Genomic DNA, 27,500 nt, shown 5'->3' with positions numbered 1-27,500 from the left:
CCATCACATACTGGATTACTGCTTCATCATAAAAGTTGATACGTTACCCGAGAAAAACTACCTTGAAGGAAAATGATGAAAATAACTCTGGTGTGTGTTCTACATTAAGAATAATATTAGGAGAGAAGTAAATAATGAGAATGAATGATATAAGAATGCAGTTATAAGCCTGAGTAGATCTATAACCCACTATGATAACATGAACGTTGATTAGTACGTTTATGTAAAAGTTTGCAAGATGACCAGAGTGACAGATGTTGTAGTGGTCAGGCTTAGGTTTGGTTGCAAATACTTCTGGTAGTCTGGCAGATACACAGATGATAATCCAAACAATAGCAAAGTATGTGGCCACCTCTATGGTCACTATCTTGAAAACTATATGATTAATTGTCCATTTGTTGATGAGTAAGATACCAGATATGTTAAGCAAATTTCCTAAATTTACTTGCAACAGATAAGTGAACTATAGATATAAATCCAGATGTACTCCTGTAAATCCTTTTTCGGGGCCTAGTTCCTAGGCCTTTTGTGTATCCATATGCGCTTGCGCTACCGTTCACAGGATGGGTATGGGGGGGGGGGTGGCACAATAAACTAACCAGTTCGGTGGCAAAATCTAAATCATCCCACTTCTTTTTCCTCTCACATCTTTCTTCTCTACCTCTCTTATGTCTCCCACTTCTCCCTAACACATCTTGGGTATATTTAATGACGTTTCGCTTGTACAACAGTCTTCTTCAGGAGAATTCTGGAGAATATAACACTGGAGACAGTCCTTTAGACTAAAGTACTGATTATCTTCTATGAAAGCTGAGGGACTGACCACTTTCTGTCAAGGCTGAGGGACTGACCACTTTCTGTCAAGGCTGAGGGACTGACCACTTTCTATCAAGGCTGAAGGACTGATCATCTCAAAATTACCCCTTCACTTCTGTCTGCGGTGCTTCATTCGCCTAAACTCGACAGCAGAAGTCTGTTGTGCATGAGAAGCATTTAGTCCATAAAGATATCCAAATGTTGCACATGTGTCTAATTCACTAACTTGTCGGTGTTATGATACTTTTCTCCCTCATCCTTCTCCTCCATATCTCTCTCATCTCCCATCCTCCTCCACATCTCTCTCATCTCTCCCACCTCTCCCTTTTCTTCTCTCAGCCGTCCGTGGATCTCTCTGCAGCCTCTCTCACTCTACCGGTAACAGAAACAATAGCAGCAGCAGCACTAAAGCACTAGCAGCACAAGCAGCAACAGCAGCATCACCAGCTGCAGGAGCACAAACATCACCATCACCAACAGAAGCAGCAAAAGCATCACCAGCAACAGCAGCAGTAGCATCACCAGCAGCAACATCACCAGCAACAGCATCACCAGCAGCAGTAGCATCACCAGCAGCATCACCAGCAGCAGCATTAGCAGCAGCAGCAGTGGTGCGCGACCAGCTCCGCCTGCTTCCTGTCGTAGGCACGGCTGGGGTGGCGCTCCCTGGCGTCAGAACCAACGCCCTCTACCTCTCTTATAAACCCCTGACGCACCTCTCCGCCTATGATTGTCCCCGCGGGGTCTGACTGCTGCAGGAGCATCGTAGCACAGATAGCATAAATCAGTGTAGCGCTCCAAGGAACAAGAACTGCTGTGAAAAGTGGCCAGTTTCCTAACTACCCTTTTGTTTATGTTCACTGAGAAGGAGCTGAGGAAGGAGTGTGGAGGACTTCAAAGGGAGGAAGGAGGAGGAGTGTGGAGGAGGAGAAGAAGGAGAAGTGTTAAAGAAGAGACTCAGGAGAGGAGATACAGAGGAGAGGAGTCTTTGACCCCTCACACACAGTCATTAAGACTGTAACTTTGACCAACTTCGACCTCACCAGGTATGTTGATATTATCCACAGTCGCCTCATAAAATGCTTGTCACTACGTAAATCTTGACTTTTAATCTACCTCACTAAATGTATCTCGCTTGAAATCTCACTGTAAATCTATCTCACAATAAATCTATTTCACTTTACGTCTATCTCGCTTTAAATCTCTTGCAGCAATTACAAGAGGTTATAAGAAGACGTCCTAAGTAATCCTCTCAAGAGAGCACAAACTGATAAAATTATCAAATAATTCATCAGTATATATATATATATATATATATATATATATATATATATATATATATATATATATATATATATATATATATATATATATATATATGCATATATATACATACATATATATATATATATATATATATATATATATATATATATATATATATATATATATATATATATATATATATATATATATATATATTTATATATATATATATATATGCATATATATACATATATATATATATATATATATATATATATATATATATATATATATATATATATATATATATATATATATTTATACTGCAGTGCATGCAATATTATTAGTACAGAGCGGGGGTTCCAGTATTTAGTGCAGTTAAATATCAGTAGTTGAGATGTGTAGCCAAACAAAAAGAACCATTCACTAGTTATCTCATGGAAACTAATATCCCAGTTTATTCATTAAAGATGGCAGACTGGCACCTGAAACCCATTAGAACCTTCCACTATGTAATCTTCAACTGCCTTGAAAGTTTGAAGCCGATCAGAAGAGTTTTTGTCAAGTTGTTTCAGTGAAACAAAAACCAAGAATTATCCACATTAAATTATCTACATTAAACTAATCAGAAAGCAGCTATACATACCAGTTTTTCCATGAATGTTCCTCTGGCTATAGTTCACCAGCATTGAAAATTTGAAGCCGATCGGATGAGGCATTTTCAAGTTATAAATGAAAACCTTGGAGGAAGAGCCATAGTTGAGTTCATGACCGACTCTGACGTGAAGCCGAAAGAAAACACCTTAACTGCTCAATAAACTCTATAAACAAAAACGAAAAAAAAACATAAAAAAGCGAATTTTTAACATTTTTTTCAAGTTTCTTTTCTTATTTACTTAATATTTAATAGTTTCTACAATCCCATGAGAAAATTTGTTAGATTTTGTTAAAAAAAAATAATGACATTTGTGTACCTCCCACGACCTATCAGTAGCAACAACGAATTTGTGAGATGCGCTAAACTCGTACGAATCATACAGAGCCTGGCAGTGGAAGGCAAACAATACAGAGGACTGAACCCCTACTACAGATCACAAGGCTTCTCTGATTCCTTGTACTAATTAATTCTGTAAGCAAAACATTTTATTATTATTATTATTATTATTATTATTATTATTATTATTATTATTATTATTATTATTATATTATTATTATTATTACTATTATTATTATTATTATTATTATTATTATTATTGTTACTATTATTATTGTTATTATTATTATTATTACTATTATTATTATTATTATTATTGTTACTATTATTATTATTATTATTATTATTATTATTATTATTATTATTATTATTATTATTATTATTATTATTATTATTGTTACTATTATTATTATTATTATTATTATTATTATTATTATTATTATTATTACTATTATTATTATTATTATTATTATTATTATTATTATTATTATTATTATTATTATTATTATTATTATTACTATTATTATTATTATTATTATTATTATTATTATTATTATTATTATTGTTACTATTATTATTATTATTCTTATTATTATTATTATCATTATTATTATTATTATTATTGTTACTATTATTATTATTATTATTATTATTATTATTATTATTACTATTATTATTATTATTATTATTATTATTATTATTATTATTATTATTATTACAAACCTCGAAAGAGTTATACAGCACCTCGCATCGACAAGAAAAATATGGGGAAATATAGCGTGAAGAATATGCAATAAATATAGATTGAAACTGGCAAAATCTACATTGGAACACGGGCTATATAAATGCTAACAATGTTCCGCCCTCGGCTTTAGGAGGTCAGCTGTTTCAACGTCAGCAGGTGTGGTTCCACCTGGCTCGTATAACGTGTTGATAGGTGTGTCACCATCCTGGAATTATTAACACACATGTTTTCAAATGTGTCCTAACTGGATGGCTCCACATTTTTCACCCATTTTCTCGTTTCTCTTGTCATGTTTATGTATCCTGTTTCTCTCTGTGTTCCCTGTCTTTCGTGCTGCCTTCTGTTAGAAAGCCTGTATATCTGTCTGTCTATCTTCTCTGTTTGTCTATATTCTCTGTCTTTCTTATTGCCTTACGTTAGACAGTCTTTATGTCTGTCTATCTGTCCTATCCCTCTGTGCGTTCCCTGTCTTTCTTACTGTCTCTTGTTTATTTCTCTATCCATTATTTCTAATAATTTTATATCGGGATAAAATTCTAGTCCAGTCAGCGAGTTCATTGACTTTAAATATCGTCAGCAACAGCAACAAAGATTATCCAGTCAGGAAAAGCGAGAATAAATTCTTTATAGGAGAGAGAGAGAGAGAGAGAAAAAGAGATTGAAGGTGGAATCGAGTAGTCATAAAGAAGGAAATTAGGATCAGGAAAGGATGCTAGTAGGAAGTGTTAGAGTAAATAGATCTCAAAGTAGCTGTATTAAAGACCACAATAAACGAGGAGTTGAATCGACAGCACCAAAGAACTCAGAGAGAAAACAGGTGAAAAATCAGTGAAGATTAGACTATGAAACGTTAGAGAAAGGAAGATAAAAGTAGATGAAAAGTAGGCCCAGAGAACTGAACTGGAGATGAGTAAATTGAAAGATGATGCTGAGCAATTGGTAGTGATGGAAGAAAGAGGCAAAAGATGGATGGAAGCAGAAAAACGTAGTTTTGTAGACACTCTCGGGCGACTGTAAGAAGACATAACAGAAGCAACGAAAGAAATGATTCGCTCCTGCATAAGAACGTCATTGTAGAACATTCATTTGAATACATGTTTAAAACATTAGAAAAAACAATCATTCGTAAACATTGAAAAAAAAAAACATTAAAAACATTAAAAATGTCAAAAAATATTCAAAAAACATTAAAAGACATTAAGAAAACATTCAAAAAAATATTCACAAAAACGTTAAAAAAAAAAACATTTACAAAACATTGAAAAAAATATTAATAATATATACACAATATATTACAAAATTAACATTGAAAAAAACATTCCAAACATTCACAAACCATCTGTTTCAAACCACCTCCTACCCCCCCTCCCCAGACCTCCATCAGAAGAAATATAATGGGATATGACACTTCTGTACAATTCAGAACATTCTTTAAATGAAACGTTTCGCCAGGAACGTTTCCATCAGTCCTTCATCTGAACCATTCTTCTCTGAACCATTCTTCTCTGAACCATTCTTCTCTGAACCATTCTTCTCTGAACCATTCTTCTCTGAACCATTCTTCTTTGAACCATTCTTCTCTGAACCATTCTTCTCTGAACCATTCTTCTCTGAACCATTCTTCTCTGAACCATTCTTCTCTGAACCGTTCTTCTCTGAACCATTCTTCTCTGAACCATTCTTCTCTGAACCATTCTTCTCTGAACCATTCTTCTCTGAACCATTCATCTACATTCCTCTCTGACACAGCAACATCTTGGGATCTTAATACAGGGAATTCTTCACTTGCCTGACCCTAGGTCATGACCTACTTCCACATTGGACAACGTGACCACCTACGACTGCTGCACCTCTCCTACCTGCAGTATATAAGCTACTTCTTCGCACATATACCGTATTCCTTTCAAGATTGATGGACTGACCACATCGGCTCAAGGCTGAGGGACTGATTACCTCAAACTCCTCCTGCTCTTCAACGCCCTCCTTTGTATGGACTGATGAAGCCACTGTGTGGCGAAACGTTTCCTCAGTAAAGGTACCCAAGCGTTGTACATGTGTATAATTTATCAACCTGTCGGTTCCCTGAACCATTCATCTATAGTCCTCCATCAGACTAAAGAAGCCATTCGTGGCGAAACGTTTTCTTTAATAAATGTCATGAACTATACAAAAGTATCCTTTCCCACAGTTCGTCTGTATCACCATTTGTGACCGTAAAAAATCATACCTAGTGATACTTATCAACAGAAAGATCGAAACGCAGTTCACAAAAGTACATGTACAGCAAATTAAGCTAATAAACTAAATGGAAAATTAGCAGAGTTGTTAGTAGGTGTAACAGCCATCAAAGAGGTTATACCAAGTGTGATCTTCCTAGCAGGGTAACAAGTAATGAGCAGGTAAGTAGACTACAGAAAGTAGGGAAGTGACGTTGCAGGACAGGAATACATGGAGCTTCGAGGAGCTGGGCAAAATGTCTGGTGAAGAAGACCCAAACATGAAACTTCAGGTGATCAATCCCTCAGCCTCGATAGGAAGTGTTCAGTACCTCAGCCTTGATAGATCTATCAAGGCTGAGGTAGTGAACATCTCCCACGAGGACACAGATTATACACTATGCTTAATCACGATTAAAGGAAACACCCAGATATTAACAAACATATTCTATAACAACTTCCTTCCCTCACACACACACACACACACACACACACACACACACACACACACACACACACACACACACACACACACACACACACACACACACACACACACACACATACACACACACACATACAATCACCATCAACATAAATATTAATAACAAGCAGCTGTCTTCAACATATAAGATTCGCATTAAAATCACTACAACAAAAAAATCATTATCGTGGGCAGGAGCAGAGGCGTGACTCTGGCAATGTCCTTGTGTAGGGCGGAGCTCACTCTTACATCCTCAATACTTCCTCACATCACAAAAGCCAATTATCATTTCTGGAGTACTGATTGGCACTGAGAGGAAGAAGGGGGTAGGAGTGAGAGCTAAACCCATCGGATCTCTGATTCCTCCCCTTCCCCCGGACAACCCGAATTTATATCCTTAACGTGTAGCGACACGTTTCCACAGTAATTATACCCAAGTGTTGCACATGTCTTAATATATCAACAGTTAACTTGGAGCCTCGAGAACCCGGAACCAGTCTATAACCTATCCACCTGAAACAACTAATTAACGATATATACAGATTCTCAGAATACAACATTTTTACTAAAGTAAAATAACAAGAGTGTCAGGTCGTGTCTTTACACGACCTGACAGGAAATTATGGTAATTATAGAGAAAAAAAAATATATGTATATTATTATTATTATCACCTTCAGCTCTACGTTCCAGTTATAACTTTACGAGTCAGAAAATTAAAATGGTGTTAGTCCGATGCTCTTCTTTTTAATTTCCTGTGTGAAATTACTTAAATTCTTTGTGAAGTTCGAGTCCTTGAACTGGTTCGTCTCAGGGGAGTTTGACCCGGATACCTGATGCTGTTAGTGTCACTACCAGGAGTTTAGTCCACACACCAACAGCAACAGCAACAGCAACAGCAACAGCAACAGCTGCGAAAAATGAATGTTCATATGAGATGGAAATTGTGTTATGTTAAAGAAGGGGTTAAGGAATGCACCTGAGTATTATGGGAGACGGATGCGATGTGGGTCAGGGCAGAGATTATCCCTGGATACTGAGGCTTGTGAGAAATGGCTGTGATGATTCCTGGATGCTGAGGGCTGTGAGAGATGAATGTGATGAGGGTGAGGGAGAGATGATCTCTGGATGCTGCAGTCGTTCATCTTCCTCATTTCTTTCCTTCGTTTATTTTGTTATCTCTCTTTCCTTCGTCTATCCCTGTCTATTTCCCCATATCACCTAAACCCCCCTCTCTCCCTCCCTTTCATCCTCTCTCTCTCTCTCTCTCTCTCTCTTCCTCCACTCCCTCGCTCACTTCCTGTTTTACCCCCAGCTAATTTCCTACCTCTCTGCCTTTTTCCTACTTTTCTCTCTCTCTCTTCATCAATATCTCCCTTTTACCTTCCTCCTTCCCTTCCTCCCTTTCTCCCTCACTACCTCTCTCCCTTCCTTTCTCTCGACCTTTGTCCTCTCCCTTTACCCTACTCCTCCATCCTCTCGCCTCTGTTCTTTCCCAACTCTCTCTCTCTCTCTCTCTCAAAAAAAAGTGTTTATGTTTTTATTCGAATTTTATCTGTTTTATGCCAGGTATTATTCATTGTTTAAAAGGACCTTGTTTTTTGTAACTTAAAACAAGAGGTTTATATGAACGTCCTTGTAAAAAAGAGGACTGGTTTTGTTTGTATATAATATTTTTGTGTCAACAGTAGTGGTGCTGACGAGGGATCATCAGTCTGTGTGTACCACGAACTACACCCAGTGGCCACTTTATTAGGTACACTATTCTAGTACTGGGCTGGATCTTTCCCTTTGTCGCCAGAACAGCCTGAATTCTTGGTGGCGTGGATTCAGCAAGATGCTGGAAACATTCCTTAGAGATTCTGGTTCATGTTTACATGATAGCATCATGCACTTGCTGCAGATTTGTCGGCTGCACACTCATGCTGCGAATCTTCCCTTTCACCGCATCCCAAAAGTTTACTCTAAATTCTGACTCTACAATCTGCATGTCACGGCGAAAAAAATAGCGATTTGTCAGATAAGGCGACGTTCTTTTAATCTTCAACTGTCCAGTTTTAGTAACCCTGTGCCCACTGTAGCCTAATTTTCTTGTTCTTAGTTGATAAGAGTGGAATCCGACGTCGTCTTTTGTTGCTGTAGCCCATTCACATCAAGGTTCAACGTGTTGTGCATTCAGAGATGCTCTTCTTCATACTACTATTGTAACTCATAGTTGTTTGAGTAACTGTCACTTTCGTTTTAGCTTGAACCAGTCTGGCCATTCTAGTCTGACCTCTTTCATTATCAAGGCATTGTCTCCCACAGAACTGCCATTCACTGGACGTTTTGTGCTTTTCACACAGTTCCCTGTAAGCTCTAAGAGTCTGTTGAGTGTGAAAATCTCAGTAGGTCAACAGTTTCTGAGAGAATCACACCACCTCGTCTGGCACCAACAATCATTCCACGACCAGAGTCAAATAGTTCATATTTCTTCCTCGTTGTGATGTCTGGTCTGAGCAACACCTGACCCTCTTAATCATGTCTGCATGTTTAGAGGCGCTTAGGTGCTGCCACGTGATTGCATTAACGAGCAGGTGTACAGGTGTACCTAATGAAGTGGCTACTGAGTGTAGATGATGCTGACGAAGTACATAGACGAACCCAGCACAATGAACCCAGCACAATGAACCCAGCACAATGAACCCAGCACAATGAACCCAGCACAATGAACCCAGCACAATGAACCCAGCACAATGAACCCAGCACAATGAACCTAGCACAATGAGCCCAACACAATGATCCCAGCACAATGAGCCCAGCACAATGAACCCAGCACAATGAACCCAGCACAATGAGCCCAGTACAATGAGCCAAGTACAATGAACCCAGCACAATGAGCCCAACACAATGAGCCCAGTCCAATGAACCCAGCACGAAGAACCCAGCACAATGAACCTAGCACAATGAACCCAGGACAATGAACCCAACACAATGAACCCAGCACAATGAACCCAGCACAAGGAACCCAGCACAATGAACCCAGCACAATGAACCCAGCACAATGAACCCAGCACAATGAACCCAGCGCAGTGAACCCCGGACAATGAACCCAGCAGAATGAACCCAGCAGAATGAACCCAGCAGAATGAACCCAGCAGAATGAACCCAGCAGAATGAACCCAGCAAAATGAACCCAGCAGAATGAACCCAGCACAATGAACCCAGCACAATGAACCCAGCACAATGAACCCAGCACAAGGAACCCAGCACAATGAACCCAGCACAATGAACCCAGCGCAGTGAACCCCGGACAATGAACCCAGCACAATGAACCAGCACAATGAACCCAGCATAATGAACCCAGCATAATGAACCCAGCACAATGAACCCAGCACAATGAACCCAGCACAATGAACCCAGCGCAGTGAACCCCGGACAATGAACCCAGCACAATGAACCCAGCACAATGAACCCAGCACAATGAACCCAGCATAATGAACCCAGCATAATGAACCCAGCAGAATGAACCCAGCAGAATGAACCCAGCAGAATGAACCCAGCAGAATGAGCCCAGCAGAATGAACCCAGCAGAAAGAACCCAGCAGAATGAACCCAGCAGAATGAACCCAGCACAAGGAACCCAACACAATGAACCCAGCACAATGAACCCAGCACAATGAACCCAGCACAATGAACCCAGCGCAGTGAACCCCGGACAATGAACCCCGGACAATGAACCCAGCACAATGAACCCAGCACAATGAACCCAGCGCAGTGAACCCCGGACAATGAACCCAGCACAATGAACCCAGCACAATGAACCCAGCACAATGAACCCAGCACAATGAACCCAGCACAATGAACCCAGCACAATGTACCCAGCACAATGAACCAAGCACAATGAACCCAGCACAATGAACCAGCACAATGAACCCAGCATAATGAACCCAGCACAATGAACCCAGCACAATGAACCCAGCACAATGAACCCAGCACAATGAACCCAGCACAATGAACCCAGCACAATGAACCCAGCGCAATGAACCTAGCCTGTTAGAACCCTTCGCTCCACTAGCTCACATAACACCTCCTCAAGGGGTTCACATAAAAACTCACAGAACTTACGTTAGATCGTACATTCTCGCTCTAAATAAACGTCAACGTTTATTTTATCTAGATACAAAAAAAAATACTTTTTTTTTTTGTGATCAAGAAAAACTGTTGGTTAACGGGGTTTAAAGCCTATCGACTACGCGATGGTTATTAAGCCTCTAACGTGATCACCACATAAGAATACTTTAATTCTTAAGAATAGGGATTAAAGTATACTCTGGGTATATATACACTGAGAAAAATACACATCTTGGTGTATATATCTCGTGACTGGGAACCGATGTAGATTATTCTCTAAAAATGGGATATGACTAACGACTGGTAATACCAACGACTGATTCCACCAAAGATTAATACCATCAACGTCTGATACCACCAACGACTGATACCACCAACGACTGATTTGGAAAAATTATGTTCCCTATCGTCATCTTTCGTTCAGGTAGATGAACACTCTCGGGGTTAAAGTGTCTATTAAGGAGCTCACTGTATGGAAAAGTGTTAGTGTGTATGGTGACGAGTGTAAAAGGCAAGAGTACAGTGAGACGGTCGAAAAAAAAAAGTGAAGATCGACTGTGCTAAATTTTGTTATAAAGCTTCTTGTTATAAAGCTTCTTGTTATAAAGCTTCTTGTTATAAAGCTTCTTGTTATAAAGCTTCATTATATATTGCTTTTTTATACAATTGAACAGTGGGAATTATGAAGTCTTTGCCAGGCGCTGTTCAGTTTTGAGTAATTTTTTTCAGTTACGTTTACAAAATATTGCTCTATACAGAGGAACTTTATAAGAGAGTTTACTGTATCTCAAGATGGATGTAGAAGGCTTTCAGGTAACACTGAAAGAGCGTAGAAAGGGTTCCAGCACTTCCAGATTGGTATACAAATGGGTTCAAGTATCTTAAGAAAGGTGTAGAGGGGGTTCAAGTGCCTTATGACTGGTACAGAAGGGGTCCTGGTGTCTCAGGAGGCATGTAGAAGGAATTATGGTACTTCTTGACGGGTGCAAAAGAGGATTCAGTACCCAACACGGGTGTAGAAGGGGTTCCAGTATCTCAGGACGTGTGTAGAACAGGTTCCGGTACCTTAGGAGGAGTGTAGAAGGGCTCTTGTAGAAGGGGATCCAGTATCTCACGAAGAGTATAAAAGGGTTCTCAGAACCTCAGCACGGGCGCAGAAGAGGTTCATGTTCCGCGGGACGGAAGGGTTGACTCCCGGAACAGGCGGTAACCATGAAAAATTATGGAAGCGTGTCAGAAAAGCGTCACACCACACCATCGCTCTCATACACACACCTGGGATGTTCTCTGCTTCCCATCTTCCCTGTTTCCACGTTATCTTCTCTTACACTTCCCTTCCTGGTCCTCCTCTTCCTCAACCTCTTCTCTCTTCTTCCGTGTTCGCCTTCACCTCTTTACTATTTGGTGGTGATACTCCTTGGTTGATGCTCTTCTGTTTATTGTTGTTTGTTTCGGCTAAATGTCTGATTATATAAAGTTTATGTCTTCCTCCTCCCTCTTCTTCTCCTCCCCCTTCTTCTTCATCTTCTTTTTCTTCTTTCTTGCTTTCCAAAAACGTCCCTCAAATCACTGTCCATGTATTTGACAGTCGCATTAGTTATGGCTCGTGGTTATACGCATCGCTGACCGCATCATAACAGAGCAAACTCCACTCATTGATATGTGTGCTTCTGAACACCGTCTATGACCCCATGAATGAGTGGGAGCTAATGAATGAATGGAACGCAGTACACCAGCTGGGACAATGTTGACATGTCGCTCACGAACCCTCGACGCAAGCAAAGAAACTGGGGTGTGTACGTTATCCTGTCAGTGATTGTGTTAGTGGTGAGTAGTTGACGGTGATTACTGGTGGTTATTGGTCGTGTTGATTTTTCTGATAATGTTGGTGGTAATTACAATTTTCTCGTATGCTTGTAGGAACCATTCTGTCCTATTCGAACTTCTCTACCTTCCTTGGTTCCTTCATCCTGGTGAAGGCATCCTGACCAAAGGAATCTGAGTCATTCTCCTCGTCCTCAGCTCAAAATTATTTACCTTCCATTCCCCAGTCGCTCTATAAACCCTGCGAATTTGCCAGCATTCTTGTCGTCATCTAATGGGCCCTGTGACCTGGTGAAACAAATCCCACCAGAACAATTCTGTATAGAAGGATAAACCCAGCTTCACTAGAGGCATTAGTGTGATACTCTCTCAGCCCTGACGACCGTAGTTGCTCTTGCTAAGCAAGAGTGTTTCTCTGAACGAATCTGCTGAGATCTCTTACTCATTTCTTCAACAATGCAAGCTCCTGATGTGTTGATTGCAACACGAAAGGCCTGAAGCTATCATTCAACTCCCCCCTGTAGTTGTTTTGCATCTTTTATCGCTTGTTCGCGATTCTTGCATGGGAGCGAATGTGGAAGTCGTCGTTGCTTTGGTTGGGGCGCCACAAGAAGCAGCCGCTGGCTTACTTGTCCAGCCTCACTCATTTGTTCTCGTCAGAGAACAGGACAAGAGCTTCCCTACGCGTATCTAAGTCATATAATGATCCACCACTAGAGCTTTAGGTCATCTGACGGAGGCCTTCCACTGGCTTACCAGCACTATTCCTTTAAAAACTAAAGAGAATGTAGTTAAATGAGTGATCTGAATACTTTATTCTCAATGCACAAATAACTCGCACATACGAGAAAAAAGCTTTATGGCGACGTTTCTAACCGGCTTGAACCACTGACCGAAACGTCGTCATAAGCTTCTTTCCCCTATATGCGGGTTAAATGTCAATTGTTCCAGTCACGGTATTGTGCCTTTTTTCTGTATTCCTGTATTCTCATTGGTTTTGCTCAACAGACTCGATCCTACAAACTTACTCAGTGGTGACAATGTGTCTAATACCTGACCAGCTGAGGCAAGCTTCCTCATTGTGACATTGTGAGTGCCACTGGTGGCCAGGAAGCTATCACCACATTAACTATGCCACAACAACCACACAAAAGGCTCATTCTAGGCCACCACAGCGCTAACACACCCAACCATATCGCAACACCACCAATAAAAAAAAATTCCTGCCATAAATCACAGTGCTGACCTGCAAGGGCTGCCAGCGCCAGCAGGTGTGACCAGGTGAGGCAGAATCGAGGTCAACCACGCCACTCAACTACGTCATTCACAGTTATATATAACTCACGTGAATGGCGGACTCACCAGGACAACGCCCCAAAATACTTTTACTTCGTTATTAAATCTGCCTGCGACCTATGTCGTTTCTCCTCTTTTATTAATATTTTCAATCTGCTGGTGTTGAAGGTGCAGCTTCCCCCTTTTGTTGTTATGTATCTCTAGTGCTCTCGCGAGATTATCTCTATCGCTTGCCCTCTCGTCGTGTAATTCTTCCCCTTAAAGGTGACACTTTTATACCTTTAGAGCCACTTTCCATCGTTGCGTGTGAGCACCACCCTTTACCTTCATCAATACACATCACAGCCATCTAGTATCCCTCCCACACTCACTTTCAGGGAGGTGAGTACAGTTACGTAGCGTGTATATCCCCCGATAAGGAGGACTGAATCTCCATCTATTCCTGTAAGACAACTAAGTAACCTTATCTAGGCACAGATACACATAGATACAATTATCGTAAGTAGAGTAATTTACCTACGATAACCCTAGAAAGAAAGTCAAAGCGACTTATTACCATTGGGGTCCTTGAAGACATTTCCACCAGAGGAAACCTGTATCTGGACAACGTTTCGCTCACACCTGAGCATATTTCAGGTTATACAGAGGATTTGAAGCACCAGCCATACACAGTGCTTGTGTTGTGGTGTTGAGAGTGCTTCAGTGGGAGGCAGAGGCAGACACGCTCTTACTAGTTCTTCTTAGTAAGAGCCTCGAGTGTGGGATGTGAGACTTTAAATTGTCTCACCCATGTAATCCCATGCACTTTAATATGCTCCCATGCACTCTGTTAAAATGAAGTCTGAATACATTTCCCATGCGCTCTCATGCACTCTTTACCATGTACTCGACCGTCTACCATCATTCTTTACCATGTACTCGACCGTCTACCATCATTCTTTACCATGTACTCGACCGTCTACCATCATTCTTTACCATGTACTCGACCGTCTACCATCATTCTTTACCATGTACTCGGCTATCTACCATCATTCTTTACCTTGTACTCGGCTATCTACCATCATTCTTTACCTTGTACTCGGCTATCTACCATCATTCTTTACCTTGTACTCGGCTATCTACCATCATTCTTTACCATGTACTCGGCTGTCTACCAGCATTCTTTACCATGTACTCGGCTGTCTACCAGCATTCTTTACAATCTACTAGTCTGTCTACCAGCATTCTTTACCTTGTACTCGGCTATCTACCATCATTCTTTACCATGTACTCGGCTGTCTACCAGCGTTCTTTACAATCTACTAGTCTGTCTACCGGCATTCTTTACCATGTACTCGGCTATCTATCAGCATTCTTTACCTTGTACTCGGCTATCTACCAGCATTCTTTACCATGTACTCGGCTGTCTACCAGCATTCTTTACCGTGTACTCGGCTATCTACCAGCATTCTTTACCATGTACTCGGCTATCTACCAGCATTCTTTGCCATGTACTCGGCTATCTACCAGCATTCTTTACCATGTACTCGGCTGTCTACCAGCATTCTTTACCATCTACTAGTCTGTCTACCAGCATTCTTTACCATGTACTCGGCTGTCTACCAGCATTCTTTACCATCTACTAGTCTGTCTACCAGCATTCTTTACCTTGTACTCGGCTATCTGCCAGCATTCTTTACCTTGTACTCGGCTCTCTACCAGCATTCTTTACCATGTACTCGATTGTCTACCAGCATTCTTTACCATGTACTCGGCTGTCTACCAGCATTCTTTACCATCTACTAGTCTACCAGCATTCTCTGTCATGCACATCCAGCTTCCCCTCCCCACTACCACTCTCCCACAAGTCCCTCCCCAGGGCCATGGACTTACTCCTTGCTCACACATCTTTGTATTCCTCCTGTCAGAGAACGAAGACATGTATGGTGCTTGTCAGCATCTCTTTCTTCCTTCTGGGACATGTTTTCTTGCAAGTTTCTCATTTCTTTCTATTTTTTTTTTTTTGTTGCATGTCATAGTTTAGACTACTATTGCAATTTTGGAATCGTTTATTTTGTTTAAAATCAACGTTAGTTCTTTTCAAAGATCTTTTGATATTTGGCGATGAATTATAAGAGTTTCTGAGGCCATGTGTGTCTGTGTGTATACTCACGTGTATGTACTCACCTATTTATGGTTGCAGGGGTCGAGTCGTAGCTCCTGGCACCGCCTCTCTCCCTGCTCCAAGAGCTTTTTCGTGTGTGTGTGTGTGTGTGTGTGTGTGTGTGTGTGTGTGTGTGTGTGTGTGTGTGTGTGTGTGTAATATTCCTTTCTTTTTTCCTTTCCCTTTACATACAAGATATACGCATCTCTCAGTGTATACTGTATATATACATAGGCATGAAGACTAGTTAGTTAATGGGGTTCAAAGCCTATCGTCTACACGAGGATCATTAAGGCTTCATGTCACTTGTACATCACCAGTCAAGAATATTAATCCCTAAAATACGGATTAAATTAGTTAGTTAGTTAAAGATTAGCCGGTATTCTCCCGGCCCGGGCCTTGTCCAAGTGGTGGCCCGGCCTTGGCTCCCTCTTTAGGGAGTGTCTGAGACCTAAGTCTCCCATGGGAGGAGGCACAAGTACCTCCTCATCTTTGGGACCAACTGTCCCCAGGCCTAGCCACAAGCTAGGCCTCTCTGGTCTGCCATCCCCGCCCCAAGGGAGCTAATGGGAATGACAGTCTTATGAGCTAAAGGCTCGGGCTTAGGCACCTACCCTACCCTAGAAGGGTTAGGCATGGTGTCGATGACGGATTAAAGAAAACTCTCTGTATACATATGCACTGAGAGAAATACACCTCTCGGTGTATATTTCCTTGTATATAACACAAATACTAACTTATTTAATTACAAAAAGTTACGTCAGTAAACTCCTAAACACAATGTTTAACATGAAGTTTTTTTACTCCCATTATTTACAGTATAATGTTACATTCTTCCTGTGATATATATTGAGAGGGAAAAAAACAGAAAACGGGATCTGAGTGAGGGACTCATCAGTGGTTTTCGTGACTGAGTCACCGGATGTTGCAGTCACCCTTCCAATAATGCGTCCCGGCGGAGGGAGGGGTAACATTAATATAGGCAACCAGCACAATTTACTTTACTTACTTTAATAATAAAATTATACTTAAAGTCCCTGTACGCAATACTGACGCGTTGATAAACAAGACACATGCCCAACACTTGGGTATTGTTGTTTATAGAAACGTATCGCCTTCACAGTAGGCTTCTTCAGTGGAATATCCAGGTGATTTTAATACTGGATTTGGGCTTCCCCCACTGTGACGCCGTCTCCAACTGCTACATCTCCTGGCTCAGAGATATATGTCTGTATGACTGCCTGTCTGTATGTATGTCTCTGTTTTTGTTGACCTGTTTCTGTACTCATCTATCTGGGGTTACAGGGGTCGATTCATAGCTCCTGGCCCCGCCTCTTCACTGGTCGCTTCTAGATCCACTCTTTCCCTGCTCCATGAGCTTTATCAAACCTCGTCTTAAAACTATGTATGGTTCCTGCCTCCACTACGTCACTTACCAGACTATTCCACTTCCTGATAACTCTATGACTAAAGAAATACTTCCTAACATCATATCTGTGTGTGTCTGTCGTTTAGTATGTATGAGTTATGTAGGATAGTATGTCTGTCTCTTTGTCTTCTTCCCAATTTACATTGCTGTACACCCACGGTCACCTCTGTAAACCCATTTACACCCATGTTCATTCATGTACACCCATGCACACCCATATTCACCCGTGTATACACCTGAACACTCGTGTGTGCCCATGCACACTAGTGTACGCTGATGTGCACTTATGTACAGTAATATATATTCATACACCGATTTACACCCAAGTTCTGTGTACGTTAAGTTGGTCATTGCAAACCTGACATGTACGTGTTGACACTATGTTGATACATTGCACTTATACTGTGACCTCGGTTTATACTGAGGAAAATATTCAGTTTTTAGTGTTATACTGTGTATTACAGCAGTATATGTGTGTACTCACCTATTTGTGGTTGCAGGGGTCGAGTCACAGCTCCTGGCTCAGCCTCTTCGCCTGTCGCTACTAGGTCCACTCTCTCTCTGCTCCATGAGCTTCACAGTGTGTGTGTGGGGGGGGGGGTCACCGAGTTGTGTTTGCGGGGGTCGAGATTCCTTGACCACCTTGGTTGACATCACTGACCTCTGGCCTCTTGAGTCTTATCATATCTACTCTTGAAGCTGCGTATTGAGTCTGCTTCCACCACTGCCTCATCCAAGTCATTCCACTTATCAGCCAGCCTGAGACTAAAGAAATACTTCCTAACATCTCTATGGTTTATCCGTGTCTTCAGCTTCCATCTGTGCCCCCTTGACCCTGGTATTTTTAATTCAAGATTTTGAATGTTGTGATCATATCTCCCCTTGTTCTTCTTTCCGCTAAGGTCGTCAGTGTCACTAAGGTCGAAGTGATTTCCTTTCAGTTCTGTGACTAGTCTGGTTGCAAATCTTTGAGCCATTTTGCTTCCCAGATTTGCGTTCCATGCCGGGGTTTCATTCTCAGTAACTGACTTAACATATATATAAAGCTCTGAAGGATTATTTGCTGAAGTTCCTGAATGCTGTTTTAAAGTCTACTAATCTTGAATATATCGCTAGCATTATATGTTTTTTTATGTAAATCTGGGGATATGCTGAATGTTATGTTCACCTCCAGATCCTTTTCACTCTCTAATATTTGTAGTTTCTCTCCTTGCTTGTCTCGTCTGCCCTCACCTTATTAAATTTGCAAGACCTTGCATTTGATGGGGTTGAACTCGACAAGCCACTAGTTTGACCATACGTGTAGTGTTGAGGGCTTCGTCAAGTTTATCAGTGTCCTCTCCTCTCCTCTTCAAATTCATAACAGTAACACACAGGACTCGGTTGAATCTGGTTGATCGTTGACACATATGACGAACAGTAGCGGTCCAAGTACTGATCCTTGAGGAACCCCACTCGTTGTTCTTCCCATTCCAATGCCTCATCCCTTGCTGTTGCTCTCTGCCTTCTGCCATTCAGGAAACTCCCAGAATTAATGAACAAAATAGTTTGAGTTAAATCTATACGTTTTCTTTGATTTCAAATGCCTCTGTTCACATACGTTTTCTTTGATGTTAATCGTCTAATTTACGTTACTGTTTACGTTTTCTTTGAGAACAGACATTACGTGCGAGTCTATAAACATTCTAGAATGAATTGAAATTTAATTTCTTGTTATTCAGCATGCATTTACGACAACATTGTCGTAAATAAACGTTCATTTATTCACGATTTCTATCAATAGAGATGCTTACGTTGGTTAGGTAACTTATGAATAATGTAAGCAGGTTATATACACCGAGAAGCGTGTATGTCTCAGTGTATATATACACAGACAGGTGCATATGCACATTACACAGTGCTCGCCTATATGTGATTTCCGGGGGGTCGAGGCTTAGCTCCTGTCTCCGCCTCTAAACTTACCACTTGCCAGATTCACTCCCAGATTTACTCTCGTAGTGTATATACACAGAGAGGTGTGTGTATATCTCAGTGTATACACGGAGAGGTGTACCTCTAAGCACATATACACAGAGCTTCTTTTAATCCCTTAAAATTGTGACTGAAGCGTTCTCGACTGGTGGTGTACAGGTGATATGCAGCCTTAATGACCCTTAATGACCCAACTAACTAACCAATCTTAATGACAAGTGGGCAACCATAGCTACCATTTGGTGGTATAAGAGACCATAGCGGAAATGAAGGTATGTATATAATTATGGCTGTTATTCCGGAATAATTATACTAAGCTCGACAGTGTGAAAGAAAAAGCTGTTTGTCATGCATTGTGTCAACCTCTGGCGTAATAGATGGCATTTATTTCGAGTTTGACCGAGATCTGAAACACAGGCACAGTATTCACAGTTTATATACACTGAGAGGTGTATGTCAGTGTATATACATTGAAAAGTGTATGTCAGTGTATATACACCGAGAAGTGTGTATCAGTGTATATATACTAAGAGGTGTATGTCAGTGTATATGCACTGAGAGGTGTATATCAGTGTATATACACTGAGACGTTAATATCCTTTAGTGTATATACACTGAGAGGTGTATATCAGTGTATATACACTGAGACGTTAATATCCTTTAGTGTATATACACTGAGAGGTGTATATCAGTGTATATACACTGAGACGTTAATATCCCTTAGTGTATATACACTGAGAGGTGTATATCAGTGTATATACACTGAGAGGTGTATATCAGTGTATATACACTGAGACGTTAATATCCCTTAGTGTATATACACTGAGAGGTGTATATCAGTGTATATACACTGAGACGTTAATATCCCTTAGTGTATATACACTGAGACGTTAATATCCCTTAGTGTATATACACTGAGACGTTAATATCCCTTAGTGTATATACACTGAGACGTTAATATCCCTTAGTGTATATACACTGTGAATATATGCACACATGTATACATGCACAATTTTAATCCAGAATAATGAAAGTGTTGTACGTATTTTACACTACATTGGCCAGATATGTACACATACACATACACATCCCTCTCTCTCTCTCTCTAGAGAGGGATGTGTATGTGTATGTGTACATATCTTGCAAATGTATTCTGCTGTCTCTAGAGGCGGTACAAGATTCGTAGGGTCGAGTCCTGGCCTGCCGCAGTTTGGTATACATACATACATACATATATATATATATATATATATATATATATATATATATATATATATATATATATATATATATATATATATATATATATATATATATATATATATTACATAATATGGTACAGAAGATTTAAGAGATACATTGTTGATATAAAGGTGGCATATACGGTACATGTTGTTACGTGTGTATCACCGATTATAAAGCGAAAATCTCATCCAACTCCTCAGAGCTGGGGCGTGTGCCCAAAATGCAGCAGGCATTACCCCTTTGAACAGCCGCACTGAGCCGCTGGAACAGAAAACTAGCTGCTCTGGGATCCCTAGTTACCCTGATGAGTCTTTTTCCCAGCTCCTTAAGGAATTTAGATGCACTCTTTCCCCATGAGCCAAGGGTCTCTGAGCCTATGGGAACAAACATATAATGATGGGCAAGTTCTCCATATTTTCTAGACTTTTGGGACTCCCTGAAGCTGGCACCTGCCCCTCCTTCCTCCCTGGTGTATTGGAGATAGGTATCAGCCAAGGTAGATGCACATGTATAGTCCCACACCACCTGCTTCCCATCTGTCCAGGCATGAAGGGTGATACCATCTGGACGCTTCTGGCTGCCATCAGATTTGCATAGTTGGGGTGGCTCCCTTACTGCTGGGCATCCAGCTGTTGTGAGGCTCCTCTTGATAATGTTATTAACCTCCTCATGTCTTGCAATCTTTCCCTCGGATTTACGGCACACAAGACCATGGTACCCGAATCGGTCTGCTGCTTCATTGCCACAAATACACCTGTGTTCGGCGAGAATAGGGGCGGCAAGTCGAAGGGCAACACCGATGCGGATGGTCTGTGGGTCGAGGCGTGTGCCAAGGCTGGAGTTGGGAACAGCCAACAGAAAGTCCCCAGCATGAGGGGCTCTCACTGCCAGGAGGCGGGCTCTATCCTTCCCTGACACACTCTGAAGCATTGTTGAGGCTATATTTTCCACTATTGGACCATCCCAGTGCGATTGTTTGTAGTTGTTGGGGAGCAGGTCTGGTTTCTGAGCCCGTTAGATTATCCCAGATCATTGCTCCGTCAATGAATTTTTGGTCCTGGACTCCAATCTTGTCCCTAAGATATACATACACGAATTCATATACATACATTACACAGGTGGTTGGCCCCTGATGACGCTCACTGCGTCACTGTCTAACAGTACTTGCGTAGCATTACGCAACATATCTCATTATACAACACTGCATGGTACCCCTCTGGTGAGAAGGTTCTTGATCCAGGGAACTGGAGAGACCCTACCCCTTCAGCTTATTTACAGGCTGATAGCTGTTATCTTATCTCAGCTTTTTTACAGACTGATAGCTGTTATCCTCAGCTGGTCTTCAAACCCAGCACTATTCAAGGTTTAACAGGACCTCAGTCTCGTATAAAAAATATAGCATAACTATCCTAACTTAAACTATCCTAACCTAACCTAACCTAACCTAACCTAACCTAACCTATCCTAACCTAAACTATTCTAAAGCTGACCGGTAACACTGATAGGTAACACTGACAGGTATCACTGATAGGTAATGTTAACAGATAACAGTGACAGGTAACACTAACATTAACATTAACAGGTAACACTAACAGGTAACATTGATAATTAACATTGACAGGTATTACTAATTGGTAACTCTGACAGGTAACACTGACAGGTAACCATGACAGGTAACATTGACAGGTATGTCGCTCATTTCTTTTCGAATATCTAATAAATTATTAAGATTTTTCGACTGCTTCCTGAGAGATATATGCAGCAGCAACATCAATTATAAATAATTAACATAAATTAACTATAACATCTGGTGGAAAGCGGCAACTCTCCACACTTCCTCCGGAAGTTTGACGCAACAGCGTCCGATTCCCTGCACCCGACGCTGTCATCGAATTAATTAAAGCCATATTATTGGCTATTTTTTTATCTTACCTACCATTTTATTATTCTATATTGATACGATGATAAAATTAAATTAGGAGTGCCATCATAAAAAACTTAGGTGTTATTTATAAATGTTGTAAAATGAATTGTAAGTAAAACGAAGGTAATGAGATGCAATGTTGTCATCCAGGCGTCGCCCAACACGACCCCTCTAAACGGGAATTATTGAACCAGACAATGGCTCTTTTCAAAAGAATTTAGTTATAACAAAAGCAGAGATGATCTCACACGGCCAGTACACAATGTTTAAACAAAAAAAAAAACATGTGAAATGTTGCCAGGATGGCCCGTGGTGAACCTTGATGAGTGTGTAGCGCAACACCCTGATGTACGAGTGTGTGTGTGTGTGTGTGTACTCGCCTAATTGTACTCACCTTATTGTGGTTGCAGGGGTCGAGACTCAGCTCCTGGCCCCGCCTCTTCACTGACTGCTACTGGGTCCTCCCTCTCCCTGCTCCATGAGCTTTATCATACCTCGTCTTAAAAGTGTATGGTTCCTGCCTCCACTATATCACTTGCCAGACTATTCCACTTCCTAACATCGCTTTGGCTCATTTGAGTCTTCAACTTCCAATTGTGACCCCATGTTTCTGTGTCCCATCTCTGGAACATCCTTTCTCTGTCCACGTTATCTATTTCACGCAGTATTTTGTATGTCCTTATCATGTCACCCCTGACACTCTTGTCCTCCAGTGTAGTCAGACCGATTTCCCTTAACCTTCCTTCGTAGGACATTCCTCTTAGCTCTGGAACTAGCCTTGTTGCAAACCTTTGCACTTTCTCTAATTTCTTGACGTGCTTGACCAGGTGTGGGTTTAAATTGGTGCTGCATACTTCAGTATGGGCCTGGCGTACACAGTTTATAGAGCCTTGAACGATTCCTTACTGAGGTATCGGAACGCTATTTTCAGGTTTGCCAGGCGCCCATATGCCGCAGCAGTTATTTGGTTAATGTGGGCTTCCGGCGACGTGCTCGGTGTTATACTCACCCCCAGATCTTTCTCCTTGAGTGAGGTTTGCAGTCTTTGGCCGCCTAGCCTATACTCTGTCTGCGGTCTTCTTTGCCCTTCCCCAATCTTCATGACTTTGCATTTGGCGGGGTTAAATTCTAGGAGCCAGTCTGGTCCTCATCTGATTTAATTCTCCTCATTAACTTCACATCATCTGCAAATAAGGTCACTTCTGTGTCTATTCCTTCCGTCATGTCCTTCACATATACCAAGAATAGCACTGATCCTAGGACTGACCCCTGAGGGACCCCGCTCGTCACAGGCGTCCACCGTGATACCTCATCACGTACCATGACTCGCTGTTGCCTCCCTGTCAGTTATTCTCTGATGCATTGCAGTGCCCTTCCTGTTATACGTGTCTGATCCTCTAGCTTCTGTACTAATCTCTTGTGAGGAACTGTGTCGAAGGCCTTCTTGCAGTCCAAGAAAATGCAATCGACCCGTCCCTCCCTCTCATGTCTTACTTCAGTTACATTGTCATAAAACTTCAGTAGGTTTGTGTGTGTGTGTGTGTGTGTGTGTGTGTGTGTGTGTGTGTGTGTGTGTGTGTGTGTGTGTGTGTGTGTACGTGTGGGCGTCTCGACAAAGCGTACCTCCAAGAACTGATCCAGCTTCCAGATCAGCCAAGCAATATCGCAAGATATATTGAGTCCCTTTACAGGGAACTATCTCTCTCTCTTTCTCTCTCTCTCTCTCTCTCTCTCTCTCTCTCTCTATATATATATATATATATATATATATATATATATATATATATATATATATTTATAGTCGCTTCACTTCATGGGCTCTTATTTCTAGGAACTGGAGCTGTCTTCTCCTTGGAGTGATCGAAAAAGATTGACTCCCAGTCAACAAGCTTTCAGTGATTCCTAATGATTTAGCGCTTTCTCATAATAAAATAATAATAATAATCATAATGAAGATGGAAAGGAAGAAGAAGAAGAAGAAGAAGAAGAAGAAGAAGAAGAAGAAGAAGAAGAAGAAGAAGAAGAAGAAGAAGAAGAAGAAGAAGAAGAAGAAGAAAAGGTTAAACGAATTCACCCAGATGAGAACTGGAAAAGCAATACAGACCGAAATTCTTGCCTTTCTCTCGCTGTAACGCCTGACACAGCAGTGCGGGAAGCTGCATTGAGGTGTGCAGACTCGATCCTCCCGCCAGAGATTCCTGAAAGCATGTTTGGAATTGTAGTATCGTGAATGTGTATGTGTACAGAGAGAGAGAGAGAGAGAGAGAGAGAGAGAGAGAGAGAGAGAGAGAGAGAGAGAGAGAGAAAGAGAGAAAGAGAGAGAGAGAGAGAGAGAGAGAGAGCGAGAGATATCATCCAGCAATAATTCGCTGAGTCATCATGACTTGCAGATTTTCCTCCATTCTAAAAGCCGTTGTAATTAATGTTAGTGTGGGCGCCCGTGTGACTTCCCACCTCTCAATATTCCGTGGTACAAAGACAACACAAGGACAACACAAGGACAACACAAGAACAACACAAGGACAACACAAGGACAACACAAGGACAACACAAGGACAACACAAGGGCAACACAAGGGCAACACAAGGACATCTGATTCATGACATGAGAGGAGGATGACCCTGGGCATTGACAAAAAAAAAAAAAAAAAAAAAAAAAATAAACAGAAACAAATGAACAAAGAAACAAAGACAGGGATACAGGTAATTAAACCTCGACTGAAACAAAGATCAGGTATTTGTCTATTAAAAAAATTGAGTTATTTCACTCTTTTCATATATTTTTTTTACCTTGGCTTGCCTTAGTAAATACTTCCTCCGCCCCACACACACACATACACACACACATACACACACATACATACACACACACACACATACACACACACACACACACACACACACACACACACACACACACACACACACACACACACACATACACACACACACACACACAGGAATAACGGGGATTGTCCTGCAGTGGATCAAGGAAAGACTTGTGAGAAGGAAACAAAAAGTAACTGTCCTAGTAGAGATCCTGGAATAGGAAAGTGTGACAAGCGGGGTTCCGCAAGAATTGGTATTAGCCCCATTACTGTTTCCAGAATGCGTGAATACTCATTACTGTTTCAGGAATGCGTATCATGCAATCACTTTTAAACAAGCAGCATTGTATCTATAAGGCTAGTAAAGTATACAACTGACAGGATTAATCGACATGCAAAATCTGCTTAATCTGCATAATCTGTACTTATCATAAATGATAAATTTTAACTCATTTTTGTACACACACACACACACACACACACACACATATATATATGTATATATATATATATATATATATATATATATATATATATATATATATATATATATATATATATATATATATATATATATATATATATATATATATATATATATATATATGATAATCTTGTACTCACGGTTACACTTATCAAGGATAGTAATTTTGTGCTCATAATTGTACTCAGACTTGTGCTCGTTGTGATACTCTTTATGTGATCACTTGGTGTATCCAGGCTACTGGTGGCGGTGGTAGTGTTGGTGGTTGTGGTAGTGTTGGTGTTGGTGGTGGTGTTTGTGGCTGCGATGTTAGTAGTGGTGGTGGTGGGTGTCAAAGTTGTAGGGGTAACGTCTATGATAGTGAGTGAGGGGGGGGGGTGTTGGTGGTATGGATGATATACTTAAAATGGCTGCTGGGAGACAAGATATACCTGTTGGGAGATTAGGAAAGGCCGCCAGGCGACACAGAATGAATACTGTTACACTAAGAATAGAAGAGAGGACACTGGGAATGGCTATAGCTTCCCTTCAAAATTCTGGGAATGCGGTTAGATGCCTGGTCAGCTAGCGAACACTGTGGGGTTTGAAGCCACAAAGGCTGCGGTAATGGCTCTGGGTGCGGCATCCTTCTGTGGTGCCGCCTACAGGAAGCCAGGGAAATGGGCTGCCTTCCTCTCCCGCCTGGTAGTGCGTGAAAACAGATTAAAACATAATAATAATATTCCGAGTACAATGTTATCATGAAGTGTGGTCTATCGTGGTCAGCCCGCCCACTCACGCAACGGCGGCCAACCAACGGAGGGCTTCCTGGGCGGGTTTTAGTAGCGCGGCTGTGATTGGCCGGTTTTGGAGGGGACGTTCACCGCTCTTGGTGAGTGTTGAGCTGCTCATTGCCCCTTCTCCGTTACGTGCGATTTTTGGACCCGGAATATATATATTTTGAACTCTAATGGTGGCGTGAGTGAAGGGTGTTCACTTTCAACCGTGTAGGCTACTGTTGGTCACAGTGTGTGAGGCGTGCAGTTGTTATGGTGGTTCCTCAGAGCTAACACTGTCCTGTGGGGAAGGGACATCGAACATTGTATGTACAAATATAGAATATTACAAGCGGTGGGGAAAGCACCGAGCACTGTGAGTACGAACATAGAACATCACAAGTAGTGAGGAAGAAACATCGAACACTATACGAACATAGAACACCACAAGTGGTAGTGAAGAGACATCGAACATTGCTAGTACAAACACAGAACACCACAAGTGGTGGTGAAGAGACATCGAACACTGCTAGTACGAACAGAACACCACAGGCGGTGGGAAAGGGACACTGAATACGTTTACGCACACAGAACACCACAAGCGGCGCACAATACTCGTGATAAAGCACAGACTGTGACACCTTGAGTGAAATACTGTTAGAGGTGAACTGAAAGCAATTTGAAAAGTCTTGCTTGTGGGTGCTGTGGCAGGCCGCCTTAGAAAAAGAGGCACTGGTCTTCGGTGGTGGACTTCCGTCAAGCTAACATGTTCTCCTCTCCTCGCCAGAGCTAAAAGATGCCCTGTAGGATCCGAGCGACCAGCATGTTTAATGCCGTGGCCATTGTTTCCGCTCTTCACCTCCTCTCTGAAGGTATGTCCCATAATTCTCCTATTCATGTTACTTTAAGGCTGAAATTTGCATACCATTAAGCAGATTGACTTCAGACCTCGATTCATTTATCCAGCTGT

The 27,500-nt window shown here is 41.2% G+C and overlaps 1 protein-coding gene across 8 annotated transcripts in view; it reads left to right on the top strand.

Annotated features, from left to right (window-relative positions):
- Positions 1-1,535: 1,535 nt before the first annotated feature.
- The window catches only part of nompA (no mechanoreceptor potential A), a 72,619-nt gene continuing 46,654 nt past the window's right edge, over positions 1,536-27,500 (top strand). For 6 of the 8 annotated variants that reach the window (XR_008408757.2, XM_053793464.2, XM_070100086.1 and 3 more), the window contains exons 1-2: positions 1,536-1,862; positions 27,318-27,402. Coding sequence is in view for 7 of the 8 variants with exons in the window: in XM_053793464.2 (XP_053649439.1) it covers positions 27,327-27,402 (76 nt within the window). In the remaining variant the exon portion in view is untranslated. The remainder of the gene's footprint in view (positions 1,863-27,317; positions 27,403-27,500) is intronic. The other 2 variants (XM_053793465.2, XM_070100085.1) reach the window with 1 other exon arrangement.

The sequence above is a fragment of the Cherax quadricarinatus genome, chromosome 71 (genome assembly GCF_038502225.1).
Source record: "Cherax quadricarinatus isolate ZL_2023a chromosome 71, ASM3850222v1, whole genome shotgun sequence".
Taxonomy (NCBI): Eukaryota; Metazoa; Arthropoda; class Malacostraca; order Decapoda; family Parastacidae; genus Cherax; species Cherax quadricarinatus.
Note: the sequence above shows the minus strand (reverse complement) of the source record. Positions and strands in the feature narration are given on the sequence as shown.